This window comes from Symphalangus syndactylus, chromosome 16 (assembly GCF_028878055.3).
Source record: "Symphalangus syndactylus isolate Jambi chromosome 16, NHGRI_mSymSyn1-v2.1_pri, whole genome shotgun sequence".
Lineage (NCBI taxonomy): Eukaryota > Metazoa > Chordata > Mammalia > Primates > Hylobatidae > Symphalangus > Symphalangus syndactylus.
Window position 1 is genome coordinate 93,311,205 of NC_072438.2, and position 14,828 is coordinate 93,326,032.

The following is a 14,828-nucleotide window of genomic DNA, read 5'->3' on the forward strand; positions in this document are numbered from 1 at the left end:
AAGATTTGTGTAAAAATTGGATTATCTAGGATAGTTAGTGTCAAATATTATGAATTATCTATCAAGTGTTTAGTTGGAATTTAGAAATTTTATGTTATAACTTAACTTCATATATATATATCTATATATAGAGTCATATTGGCTGCCATATTTAAGCTCCATTTCATCATATGGTTATTTCACCAATATCAGAAAGTAGGGATAGGAGGAAAAAGGTAAACTCACTGTTTGGGGGCAATGAGCATGTTAATGTTATTGAAAATTGTATCTCCTCAATTCGTCACTTTCTGTGGACCCCCTCCTGCTCCCTCACTCTCCTTGACCTTCCTCTGGAGTCTACTTTGTGACCAATTGCCCTGAACTCTTTTAGATCTTCTGTTTCCCAAACTGTTCATTTTCTGATTCCTTAGAAAGCAGTATTGACAATGTTTTCCTGCTACTACTGAAATCTGTTACTGTGATGATGAATTGTAGTAATAGGTTTTCTGTTACTAAACTTGCTGAGCCATCCTAATGTGTTTCTGGGCTAAGTCCTATTCCATATGAAATATAGTGTATGTGTACGTGTGTGTGTGTGTATGTGTGTGTGTGTGTCTGTATGTGTGCGATTTTTTTTGATATATTGCTATATTGTACTTGGAAGTTTATTATGCATTTTATTGGGGTTTTTGAAGCTATAATAACAAGGGAGTGTAATAAAAATATATAATGTTTTTTAAAATAGGAGAGGATGTACATATAGGCAGAGGGGAAGGGACTAGGTAACATTGGAGATTTCAGAGGAAAGCCTAGGTAATTTAGAGAAGCGATTAAAGAGGAAAGAGGAGATGAGAGCAACTGGTCTTTGAAAAGAGGATTGAGTGCCTTTTCTCTGATCGGTTGGGAAAGTTGGGAGGATAGTATTGGTGCAGGCTTCTTTTTAGTTCAAGAGGTGAGTTGGTGCAAGACTTTCTTGCAAGGCTCTCGTGGTATCAGTGAGATAGAAGCCAACGTCATATGTAAAGCTGAGATGGCCAACCTTCTGGAGGAAAGTCAAAAAGAAGTGAATATGCAGATTACTCAACTTTGATCTATGTTAACCATAAAAATACACAGTTTTATTGGGGAAGTTCATTAGAATTTCAAATAAGGAAACTTGAACAATATTGACAGAACTACATGCTGTTAACTCATTTTTTCCTCTGTACATGACTCCTTTTATTACTTCAGGGTATTTTAGGAAGTAGCAAAACTGCCTTCCCTTTGTTCAGTATAGGGACCAAAACCTGATGTATGTCTCTTTAGCCTGGTTCCTGTTGGCCACTTTCTTCCCAGTCTTCTAAATAAAAAGAAAGATGAATGCATGGGAAATGAGTAACCTGATTTTCTTCTATCTTTCATAGTCTTTTTTACCTCTTAGAGGCTCATCTCTTCACTCCCCTAGCAGGAAGGTCAGCCCTTGGCCCTCTGTTCTTCCCTCATGCGGTTTGAAGATTGGAAGCGAGCCCAGCTCTGGGGCTGTGAGTTGTGGTGAACAGAGGTTCTGATATTCACTCTGGAGCCTAGTCCTGGCAGTGCTCCCTGGTCATGTGTTTCCCATCTGAATGATGAACCTCCTGAACTGGAACATCTTTATGGACATTTCTAGGTCTTAGCGATGTTTAACAATGGCTGTGGACCAACCTACCATTGGAAATTTTTCACCTGCAACATTCCCATTGGTGCATCTGAAGTTATTATCTTTCTCTAAAGCCACCTCAAACTGCTCATGCCTGTCTCAGTCATCACTGTTTTCTTCTTCATTTAATTTGGAAACTGTTTTGTTCTTTTTAACTTGTTTCCCTTGACTTCATCTCTAATCAGTGATCCCACATCTTCTTTATTCATTTTCAAAGCCAATACCTAAATTGTAGGTTTTTAGGTTTTTAAAAATTTACTACTTTTCCTTCCATTCTCTACTCTTCCCAGACCATCCTTTCTATCAAGAGCTCATTGATATTCCAAATACATCTGCTCAAATGGGTCAAGTGTTTTCCTGAAAACTTTTCAAAGCTTTGCTGTCACATATGAAATCAAGTCCAAACCTTTTAACCTGAAAGTGAATTTTTCTACAGTTTGTATTTAAGTACACCTTTCAGTTTCCTTTCCTAGTAGTTTCTTAAGTTGCTATTACTTTTTCTTTTCTCCTTTTTCTTATTTCCTTTCCTTTTGATTATTTCTCTCTTGAATTCACTTACTTGTTCTTACTTCACATATTTATTGTTTCCTATCGTATTCAAGGTGCTGTTTTGTATGCTGCATGCACTGCAGGGGGCAATGCAGACGCAAGAGCCATTGGGTTCTCTCTTGCCCAGGAATGGAGGCATTGATGGAGTGAAGATGAGTTATACCAGTTATGGCCACAGGGGCACCATGGTCTCCCATATTGCTGTCTTGCTTTGCCCCGCTAGGACATCTTTCCTGTCACTCTCTGGTCAAATCTTTCCTTTTGTTTTACCGCAGCTCTCAATCATCTCTTCTTTTCATATAAGAATAATTCCTGTAACCCCACACACCCCTATAAACACTTGCATTGATAGACACCCTGTTTAAAGATACTAGTGCTGTTTCTTTAACTGAATTATAAAGTCCTGGAAGGATTGTTTATTTATAACTTTTCATAGTTCCATTGCCTTGTACATACCTTGCTCTACGTATTTTAATTGATTTGCCTATAAAATGTAGAAATTTATATGAAAATCCTTAAAAAAAATCAAGATATCATATACATTACAAGTCTGTCTCTATATGACTCACCCCTGGTTTCCTTTAAGCAGAAGACAAATTTTACTTGATATCACTTCCCCCCACTAACTGTTAGTAGAGAAAAGACATGTTTATTATACATGTTTAGCATGTTTATTATACATGTTTAACATGTTTATTATACATGTTTATTAAAAATGTTAAACATGTTTATTATACATGTTTATTATTATTTATATACCATTCCTGAAAAAATAGTCCCTCTCATTCACATCAACAAAGCGATTTCTTTAGGATATGATATGGAATGGGGGCATATTTCCATATGCCCCCATTAAAAACATAACACTGATGTGTTTAGCATCAGCGTTTGTTGGAGGAGATTCTTTCCTGTATTACACACTTTTTCTTCAAACCAACATCTTCATTGATTTGACAGTTGATATGTGCCTGGTTAGTCAGGGTGGTGTTATTCAAAATACTAAATCCAAGAAAAAAAAGACAATCAGATGACATGGTTGTCAATGATAATGATAAGGTATGCCACGATTGGTGGGCCAATCACTGAATATTTTTTACAGTTAAAAATCAGCTAATGAAAGTTGCAAAAATGGCTCACTGAAGCAGCATCCTATCTCTCCTCAAATACTGTCATTTTATAATTATCGGACTCTGGGCTGGAGTCTAATAGGAGTTGACCGTGCTTGTAAAAACCTGTCTCTATGGAGTGGCTATTTCCTGATTTCTCTTAGAAAAAAAAAAAAAAAAGGCAAATGAAGCCTAGAAGTAACTGTGGATTTCTCATCTAGAAAGGTCTGAATGTGTTTAACAAGTCTAATCATGGGGCTAAAATAGAAACCCAAAGGACAGGGAAATGGAACATCTAATTTGAAAGAAGGCAAATGGTGCTTGTGTGCTTGGTCCTTGCTCCTAAGGAGGCTTTTGTAATATTTAAAAATCTGCAGCTCTTTTGAGTCAAGTTGCACAGGAAATGGTCTTGTTTGCATTCAGTATTCCTCTGATGAATCATGTGAATGCTGTGTTATTTTCTACCCAGCCCAAAGCCAAAAGGAAAATGCACATCTGGCTTGTAAATCACAACCAAGCATTGATGCCTCGCTTGCTCTTTATTGGGTGGCTGCCCTCTGTGCTTTACAAGTTCTTAGTATGGCTTATGGGGCATCCTGAGGGAAACCTCCAGTGGCCTCTGAAAGATGGCATAGAGGGACCTCCGAATCCTCTCTGAAATGTAACGTCTGCTACCTGATGTGCACTATCTGTGGTCCCCAGAGGAAAAATAATTCATTTTTATCTTTTTATTTATTTATTTTTTCTATTTAGAAATTGGCCCCTGGTTACGGGAGTTCAGAGCGAAGAATGCTGTGGATTTCTCGCAGTTAACATTTGACCCAGGACAGAAAGAACTTGTTGTAGGAGCAAGGTGAGAGATATTGTATTTTGCCACTGCAGATATTTTTGGACTTCATTTTACATCTGTGCAGTTACATGTGACCTTCCCTGACAAAACTGAAGAATGCTGAATTATATTATTTCTTATAAGAATGGAATACAGTATGAGTGTCATAAAATATACTACTGCTAATAAGATGTTGATGGCTGCCCTTTAGAGTAAGCACTGATCGGGCCCTCACCCTGTGCCAGTAACTGTTCTAACATGAATTAACTCATTTGTTCCTCCATTCAAACCTAAGAGGTAGGTACTATCAACATTGCTGTTTTAGAGATGAGAAAACTGAGGAAGGAAGTAGATAAATAAGTTGTCCAGGGCATATGCCTAAGAAAAGATGGACCTTGGTTCCAAACCCAGTCAGTTTGACTCCTGAAAACATGTTCCTGACTTCCCACTATATTCTTCAGTAGGATTCTAGAGATCCAGAGATCTTGATGTGTACTCCAAGGCCCACCGCCATCTTTCTTTGTCACCTTGATTAGGCCATATACCAGTAAATTGAGATTCAACGAAGTTATTTTTATCTTTGTCTCTTAAGGGTGTGCGTGTTCCCGTATCTAGGTCAACATCTGCATCCCAGTTTGACGATGAGGCCAAAGGAACACAATCAAAACAAATTTGAGTTATTTCCCATGTTTTTACTATCACTTCCTTAGAAAACCTGCATAATCCTTGCACTCAAATTACTTATTTTGGGATTATATATCCATCTTTTAGGAAAATTGATATTAAAGTTGAAAAAAGGGTCCATTTGTAGAACTGGGTTCCTCTGGCATCTAAGGATGGCACATTGGGCAGTGGAGAGTTCATTATATTTTTCATCCAAATGTACCAGAGTATAAAGCATACCTGTCATAGCTACAGAGGTTTTGCAGTCTCTCTATAAACGCGAGTGCAGCTAAATCTAGTTTATAGTCTGGGCACTCTAGATAAACATTGAACAGTTTCTAGGATCATTGCTTTTGCTCTCGGATCTTGAGGTGTCCTTGTACATCCACTCAACACCTGAAGTGATGAATGGTTGTAATTTTACATGAGTAGGAAGAAGTTGGCATAGTTTATTGCACCTAGCAAGTTACCTTCGCCTCTTTTGACGTTTGTGAGGAGGCGGTGAGTATGGATTGGACAAGGCTACTTGGTGTTCTGTTCCTTACCTTAGTCCAGTAGCAATACTGGGGGATTTCTGATGCTCGTTTCCAACAAATTTCATCACTTGGAGTTCGGCCTGTGTTTTGCAGTGGTGTTAAATCAGTCTCCTGGCCTCCAGATGTTCTCCGCCTTCTGCATACCACAGCCAACATCATCTTTTAAAAATGCCCACCTTCAGTAGCTCCCATTGGATATATGCTGTCTCCCTGGTGTGGTACGCCAGCCCTTCTGCCTTGCATTCCCACCTCCCTTCCAGACTTGCCTGTTTTCATTCTCACATGGTCCAGGCATGTGGAATTATTTATTCTGCCTACAGTTATGGAATATGCTCTTTCTTGCCTCTGGGCTTTCTCCCTTCTGACCTCCTTCTCATTTTCTGGAATACTGGCTGCCACCAACCTTCACTCCAAATTATCTGCTTGGTAAACTCCCACTTGGAGTAAGGACCTGGCTCAAGGGTCCACCATCAGTCCTGAACCGTCACATTCTCTGTCCTGTGTGGCCCTAGTAACATACTGGACATCTACTTTTTTTTTTTTTAACTGCACTTAATGTATGATATTGCATTATTTCTTGGCAAGTCACCCTTATCAGATCATGACTTACCATAAGGCAAGTGAAGTGCCTGTCTTTTCTTTATTTCTCCAGAATATAGCACAGATTTTTCCTGCTCATAGCAGCTCAAAGATACCTGTTGATGCGACACATTTATTTCCAGAGTTGAATTTGTATATGTTCCCCTCTGCATCCAGGTGAACACTTAGGGAAAAGGGTGTTAGGATTATAACAGCTTATCCCAGATACCTACATTTGGCAAGGGCATGAGCCAGTGGCAGGCTGTATACACCAAAGCTCACCCTGAGGGAAAATGAGCTTTCACTCTGAGCCAAGGGAACAGACCCCTTATCGGAGCGGGTTAGGTACAAATGTGACCCCAACTAGTGTTTTGAGTCTTGCATCCCTCATTCATCTCTAAAGAACTTTGGAAAAGGTTTTCCTATGACTTTGACTCATGAGATTCTCTTGTTGTCTCTGGAGGTCCTGGGTGCTGTGGGAACAGACCAGCGCTTCATTCTCTGCAAGTGGTTGGCTTTTGGTCAGTGACTCAAGATTTTCCTAAGGGATGTGAGAAGCCACAGAGCAAATTAGGGTATTGTGAAGAGCTATCTTATGCTCCTGTTCTGGCTGTAGATAGCATCTGGGAATTGTTTTCAAGGGGTACCTGTCCCAGGAGGTCTCCATCCCAGAGCCCCCGGAGTTCTCTATTCCAGTGTCAGTGGGATGTCTCTCTCTCTCAGTATCCCTAGAGGTCCCTGTCCAATATCTCTGATGGTTTCCATCTCAGCATCCCTAGAAGTCTCTATCTCAGTGTCTTCTAGTTTCCCTGGAGTTTCCACCCCAGCGTCACTGGTGTCTCCATCCCAGTGTCTCTGGAGTGTCCCTCCCAGCATCCCTAGAGTCTTCATCCCAATGTGTCTTGTGGCTTCCATCCCAGGACCCCTGGAATCTGGATCCCAATATCCCTGGAGTCCTCATCCCAGCATTCCCGAGGTCTCCATCCATTGCATATCAACAGGGTCTGCTGGGAAGGATTGGATGGGCCACTGAGTCAACATAGCATGCTGTATGGCATGGTGGACATGAATAGATAGGATTGCCAGACTTAGCAAATAAAAATCCACGATGCCCAGTTAAATTTGAATTCCAAATAACCTTTTATGTTTTTATCACAAGTATGTTCCAAACGTTTGGTGACCCTAGGAGCATGGGCTGTAGTTTTTTATTCTAGAGCAGTGTGTGGTACATTATAGACACTTGATAAATAACAGAAAAAAAAGAGACTGGCCCCTACCTAAGTGACTCTAAGCCAGTTTCAGAGCCTAATTTTCTCACCCGTAAAGATGATGCAACAATTTCTACCCCTTTCAGCTGTTGTGAAGATGAAATAAAATAACCCATGAGCAGTTATTGTCACATTAGCAGGCAAGCTGGTGAGCACGCAGCCCTAGGGAAGCTCTGAGGGTCCTCATGGGTTTCACATATGTGTGCATATGCCTTTCAGGCAGACACTACCTAAGGAAGAGAATGGGAATTTCACCTGGGAAATTTCATGGGATTAGGCTCAGAAAGTTTGAGAGGGAGTATGTGTAAGATATAAAACTTTAAAAATAACCCAGCCCTCAGATTCCTGTTTGGCAAAGCTCAACTTAGCAAGAGTAAGTTTAGATAACAGGTGTGTATTTCAGAAATCAGTAATGGTTTAAAAATATGAGTTGTGAAAAAATAGAATGATAGTCGATTTTTTTTCTCATAGCACTAGGCATTGTGGAGCCATTTATTGGATAGTTTCACTTTATACTAGTGATGCTGTCTGTTCTTGAAATTGAATACAGTTAAAGATTCTTTGTACTCTTTGATAAAGGAAGTTCATTGTGCTGCAGAAGAAGAGCCTCTCTTTTGGCCATTTGTGGTTATGGAGCATCGGAAGGTACTTGGATCTGAATTCAGGGAATTTCTGGAAGAAGTCATACATTTTAATTTCCAAGATGCACATGAACTTTCATATTATCGTAAATGCATCGACAGTCATATCTTGTTTCCCCCAGTCTCTTTAAAAGTTAATAATATTTGTGTTTTCAATAATGAAACTTAGGTATCTTCATTTAGAAAATGTAGAATATACAGTAAAGCATAAAGAAAGAAACAATTTCAGAGACAATCACAGTGAAGCATTTCAGTTATTTCCTTGCATTATTTGATTTCTATTTGTTCCTACTCTTGGGATAATAGTTCCTACTCTTGGGATAATAGTTGTTGAATGATTGCATACTTCTTTGTCACAAATCCTACTAAGATCCGTTTCTTAGTATAAAAAAATTCAAAATGAAAGAATATATTATCACTGGTTTTTGTATAGAAGATTATAAAAGGAATGGCAGTGATAACACTCCACACACTTGATACAAGTGTAAGTTTCACTGCAGATTGAATTGTTGCAACAGATGCAAGGGAGGGTGATTACATTTTTATTTCCCAAATGAATTAGTTTGTCTTTAGTGTTTCAGGTTCATTCTATGGGTGGCAAGTGATTCCATCCCAAATCACTCTGATATGTATTCTGTGCTGAATCCAACTATTATTCCAAATGGCAGCTAACTCGGTTGACACATAAGGCAGTGTTTGAATGCTGTTGGGCATTTACAAATTGGCCATATTTTTATAATGCATAAAGCCCTACAGTGCTAATGAAAAAGAGTTTATTATCAAAGCATCTGTAGCATGAGTCTTTGCCACTAAACTGTGGGGAAGATGTGGAGTCACTCTTTCTGGCTATTTAGGTAATTTTCTTCAAAATGTGATTTTTCTAAATGAAAACATTTTTTAACATCTATCTCAGTTTCTAAAATATGAATTTTCTTCAGGTTTTAAAATGTGTTTCTTGGTTTTTAAGTTATTTTCGTCCGATTACTCAATTCTGATTCTCTTACTTTTCCCAAAAAGCTTGAGTGTAATATAAACATAAATCAAAGGGTACAGTCTTACAAACGATGGTATTTTATTAAGAAAGTTCATCTGTAAGCTCTCAAATATCTGTGAGTCCACATGACCTAAACATCTGCCATGGGTAAGGTGGTGGGATTGAGGCCCACAGACCCAATACTTGGATCGGGTGATGATCATAATTCATAGCAGATATAATGATTTATGTCCTTAGAAATGTTTGATTTTAATTCTATACAAAATAACATCACAAAATGAGAACATAAAGTCACCAAGGGAACAAAAGGCACTAGGGATGCATGAGTCTTCTTGCACACCTGGCCCAATGTACCAGCCCATAACTGCACGCCTTGCACACCTGACCCAATGTGAGTACCAGCCCATAGCTTCACACCTTGCATGCCTAACCCAATGTGAGTAGTAGCCCATAGCTGCATGCCTTGTACACCTGACCCAATGTGAGTAGCAGCCCATAGCTGCTTGCCTCACATACCTGACGTAATGTGAATAGCAGCCCATAGCTGCACACATTGCACACCTGACCCAATGTGAGTAGCAGCCCACAACTGCACACGCTGCACACCTGACCCAATGTGAGTAGCAGCCCATAGCTGCACGCCTTGCACACCTGACCCAATGTACCAGCCCATAGCTGCATGCCTTGTACACCTGGCCCAATGTGAGTACCAGCCTATAGCTGCATGCTTCACACACCTGACCCAATGTAAGTACTAGCCTAAAGCTGCAAGCCTCACATACCTGACCTAATGTGAGTACCAACCCATAGCTGCATGCATTGCACATCTGACCCAATGTGAGTACCAACCCACAACTGCATGTGTTGCACACCTGACCCAATGTGAGTAGCAGCCCATAGTTGCACGCCTTGCACACCTGACCCAATGTACCAGCCCATAGCTGCATACCTCACGCACCTGACCCAATGTGAGTACCAGCCCATAACTGCATGTCTTGCACATCTGACATGATGTAAGCACCAGTCCATACTGCACACCTTGCACACCTGACCCAAGGTGAGTACCAGTCTATAACTACACACCTTGTACTTCTGACCCGATGTGAGTACCAGCCCATAACTACACACCTTGCACACCTGACCCAATGTGAGTATCAGCCCACAGCTGCCTGAATACCTTGCACTAAACCCCTTGACTTACCATTACAGTATTTCTAGATATCAGAAGATATGTCTGTGTAAACGTATGTACAACAAATAGTATGGATTTCTGATCATTTTAGTTTATTATTTTGAACCATTTGTTTGGCTAATGGTTTGAATTTACAAAACTAAAGATAAAAAAGGAAGGATTAACTTGCTGTTTTAATGCTCGGGCTGAATTTGCTTTAAGTATTCAAAACCCTTAAATGATAAACTTAGGTGCATTAAAATTTTAACAAGTTTATTTGAGCATTTAGAGATTCAGGAATCAAGCACCACCAGACTTCCAGCAGCTCTCCACTTGTGGGTGGGGGTGGCAAGGGAGGAAACTTTTATAATGTTCTTCCCAGAAGCAGGACAAAGAAAACGCCTCTGGTTGGTTAAAGTAGAAACTCCCTAGTTAGAGGTTAGTTGGTGGTTTCTAATTGGTTAAGTCTCAAGTTAGACTTTAGTTAGGGTTTCGTTTCTGATGGGTTAAGCTTAAGTTTCCTTTTACTACTTACATTGAGTGGAATTTTGGTTTGTTTTCATAGGAACCCAAGACAGTGAAGCCTTCTCAGTCTAATGGCCTCCCAATTATTTTAACATAGCATATATTCTTATAAGATCACATAAAATAAATGGTAGGCTTCTATTTAATGAGTTTCTTCTTTACAAAATGACTTTATCACTGGTTCTAAACAAGGGGGATTAATTTTAAATTCACATAAAATTTATTTTAAACAACTGGCCAATATCATTATTTCTCGGTGATTATAATTCTTATTTTTACTTGAAAATTTTACCTTGGAATTACTCTGTTAGAGGCAATATATAATTAACAGCAAAACTGAAGATGTTTATCAGATCAGCGATTCTGCTCCCAGTAGCCACACTTGAATTCGTCTTTTCCAAAGGATATATTTTAGTCAGGTTTACACAATTAAAGGGATTACATGCTGAGCAGTATGAAATCAGAGATTAGCAGTGAATGCAAAAAGGAGTAGAACCCCATTGTGGGAAGAGATCCGAGGTAATGCTGATTTTCACGTTGTGTTTACATTAATTATGACTTAGGACAAGCAGCTGGTGAAGGAAAAGGAATGGTGCTTTTCATTGCAGTCTTTTTTATCCACCTCCAATCAAATCTTTATGAACCTCCACTTTAGGGTTTAAAGGTTTCCCCATCTCTGTCCCTTTCCTTCTCAGCGCTGGCCCCTATGCACAGGTATGTCCTTTATGATTCTCTGGGCTTGTCTCTCTCTTTCTTCTACCTGTTCTCCCCTTTCTTCTAACTGGCTTATTTGATTAATTTACCCAATATATGTTAAAAAGTCTCCTTGTTGTCTGCTGGCTTTGTTACCTTTTATCCAATATTTGCCAAACATTAGTGTTCTTAAGTATTAGCTAGGGCATTTGTTCAAAATTAAGGTGCCCCTCCCAGTTCTGCTGATTTAGCTGGCTCAGGGTGTGTGCTTTTAACAAACTGGTGGCCGACTGACATGCCTGGGAAAGATTTCTAACCATTCTGTTCCTTCTGCTATTGTATAAAACAAACGAACAAGCAAAAAAAAAAACAAAAGAAACTAATCTGTTTTTTTTTTTTTTTTTTTTTTTTGAGATGGAGTCTTGCTCTGTCGCCCAGGCTGGAGTGCAGTGGCCAGATCTCAGCTCACTGCAAGCTCTGCCTCCCAGGTTCACGCCATTCTCCTGCCTTGGCCTCCCGAGTAGCTGGGACTACAGGCGCCTGCTACCACACCCGGCTAATTTTTTGTATTTTTAGTAGAGACGGGGTTTCACCATGTTAGCCAGGATGGTCTCAATCTCCTGACCTCGTGATCCACCCGCCTCGGCCTCCCATCTGTATTTTTTTTCCCTGCTTGAGTTGGGAGAATATCAGCCTAGTACAACAGTTATCTATTTAGTTATAAATAAGTAAGTACATACAGTTGGTCCTCCCTGGGTTCTGCATCTGCAGATTTAACCAACCACAAGCCTAAAATATTTGGAAAAATTAAAAACAAACAATACAACAATAAAAATCATACCGATAAAAATAATATAGTATAACAACTATTTACATTTATAATGTGCTAGATTTTATAAGTAATCTAGAGATGATTTAAAGTATATGGGAAGATGTGCATAGGTTATAGGCAAATACCAATCCATTAGATATCAGGGACTTGAGCATCCATGGATTTTGGCACTCAAGGTGGTCTTGGAGCCAGTGCTCTGGGGATACCAAGGGACAGCTGTAAATAAATAAATAAATGTACAAAGGCTTCCTGTTTCCCAGATCCCATGAACAAACCAACAAAGGGCTGTGATAATCAGTGAATAACTTATTTCCATGTACATGTGCTGCAGACTGAGTATTGAGAGCTTTTCTCCTGCCCATGTCCACATGGGGCTCATCCGAATGTATTAGTTCATGTAGTTCTTCTTTCAAGACTCTGTGTTATTCAAATATTTATTGAACCTACTTTATGCCAGGAAGCATCTTAGGCATTAGAGAAACAAAGATGAAGCATCTTCTCTACCTGATGAGGACTTTCTAGTCCAGTGCAAGGGTTGGCAATCTGGGGCCCCAGAGTTGCCTCCTGTTTTTGTAAATATGCTTTTATTGGCACACAGCCACACCCACTCATTCACACATCTTCTGTGGCTGCTTTTGAGCTAAAACTGCAGAGATGAGTAGTTGACACATAGACCACAAAAGCAAAATACCTGCTCTCTGGCCCCATAACAAAAAGTATGCTGATCTTGGCCTAGTGGGTGAGACAGGGGCACAAGCATTAGATTCTCCAAGGGAAGCCTAAGTAAAGGGTCCTGAAAACACCAAGAGTAAAGGGATATGATGGTACATCGATCCGAAGAGGCTGCATGGAGAAGGTGCTCCTCCAACTGGGCCTGAGAGATGCTTGAGGAATCTGGCAGGGAAAACAGAGAGTCACATGGGAAAAGTCAGAGATTCTGATGAGGCTGAAAAGTGCTTGGCTCCGTGGCACCTGCTGGTGACAGAGAGGGGGAAGTAATTATAGGTAAAGCTCTGAGCATTAGCTAGTGTCAGATTATAAAGAAGTTTAGACTTGGTCCTCTAGACCAGTGACTCCAACTGGGGCAGTCTTAGGGTCACCTGACAGGTCTTTCAAGAGTGTACATGTCCAGGCCTGTCCTCAAGTCCTCTGAATTCCACTTTCTGGAAGTAATGCCAGAATCTTTTTTTTTTCCTTTTTTTTGAGGGGGGAGAGAGAGCGCCACTCTTGTTGCCCAGGCTGGACTGCAATGGTGCAATGGTGCGATCTCGGCTCACTGCAACCTCTGATTCCTGGGTTCAAGCGATTCTTCTGCCTCAGCCTCCCGAGCAGCTGGGATTGCAGGCACCCACCACCATGTCCGGCTAATTGTATTTTTAGTGGAGACAGGGTTTTACTATGTTGGCCAGGCTGGTCTCGAACTCCTGACCTCAAGTGATCCACCCACCTTGGCCCCTCAAAGTGCTGGGATTACAGGCATGAGCCACTGTGCCCAGCCAGAATCTTTGATTTAATCAAGCTCCCATTGCTCTGCTGGCTTGGTAAATTCGAGAACTTCTGCTAAAGGAATTGAGGATCCCAGGAGATTTCTACATTTGTGTATTTACATGATCATATTTGTATTAGGAAGATATATCCACCATATTGTGTGCAGGACGCACTAGAACTTGCAGAATCTGGAGCGAGGCATGGCAGTCGGGGGTTGTGGATCAGGTGAGAGTAGAGAGTGCTTAGACTTAGGCAGTGATGATGGCAATGGAGATGAGAAGCCAGATTTGAGACATGTTTCAGTTCTGTGTTTGACAGCAATTGATGGCCAACAGAATGGGTTGGCTGGTGGCAAGGATCAAACCATTCAGTGAGTTTTGGGAGTGTGACTGGGATACAGCATATGGGAGAATGAACTGTCATTCTTTGATTATTAGAAGATACATGAGAAAAAAAATCTCAGATTTGTATGAATACTGAAGATAGCCTAGAAAATTAATTGTATGTGGAGATAATTTAAAGCATGAATAGTCCTAGGAAATCACAGGTTAAAGGAACCATAGAAATATTCAGTTGGCATTTTTTTCCAGATGAAAAATTATCTCTGTTAACTGAAAAACAGAAAGGAACAAATCAGATACCAAGTGGACCCACAAAGGCAAAAGTCGCGAGTTAAATTTTAGAGCAATAAATCATCATCTGTAATCCTCACAGCACTTAGAGATTTGTAAGTAATAATTAAAGCATAATAAAATGTAAACTATTAGTGTAATTATTAACAATATTGATTAATAACTTTTACCCTAAATATATTTGTGGGAAAATATTTTTCTGATTTTATATCTCTGAGATTTGCTGGCAGCATTGTTCTAGTTATTGCATGCCATTAAAATGTATCTTTGTTATTTCATTCTATTTGCTAAATAATAAGAGGCTATCCGTCTATTTTTGCACCTTTTAATCTTGGTATTTAAATATATAAGAATGCTATTAAAATGGTTTGATCTCAGTTTTAATGTGTTCTTTGAAATTTATTTCTAGTAACCAAGACTTTTAAGGAGCTCATAATGCTCTTTCTGGGATAGGGAATGAAAGAAGTTAATATGATTCTGGGAGAATGGGTACTGGACACACATAACAGCATTAACAGCAACAAAAATTAAATTACAGTTATCTTGAAATTTGCATAGCCCGAAGAATACATATTTACTATTTTTGAGGAGGGTAGAGAAAATTCTGACTGAGGAGATAGCTAATCACATGACCATATTATAAATTTGTCACCATATTTTAAAAT

The 14,828-nt window shown here is 39.7% G+C and overlaps 1 protein-coding gene across 1 annotated transcript in view; it reads left to right on the forward strand.

The window, feature by feature from the left end:
* Positions 1-14,828, forward strand: part of SEMA5A (semaphorin 5A) — a 505,802-nt gene that overhangs the window by 206,305 nt on the left and 284,669 nt on the right. Inside the window, exon 4 of the mRNA XM_055246035.2 lies at positions 4,066-4,165. Within this exon, the coding sequence (XP_055102010.1) occupies positions 4,066-4,165 (100 nt within the window). The remainder of the gene's footprint in view (positions 1-4,065; positions 4,166-14,828) is intronic.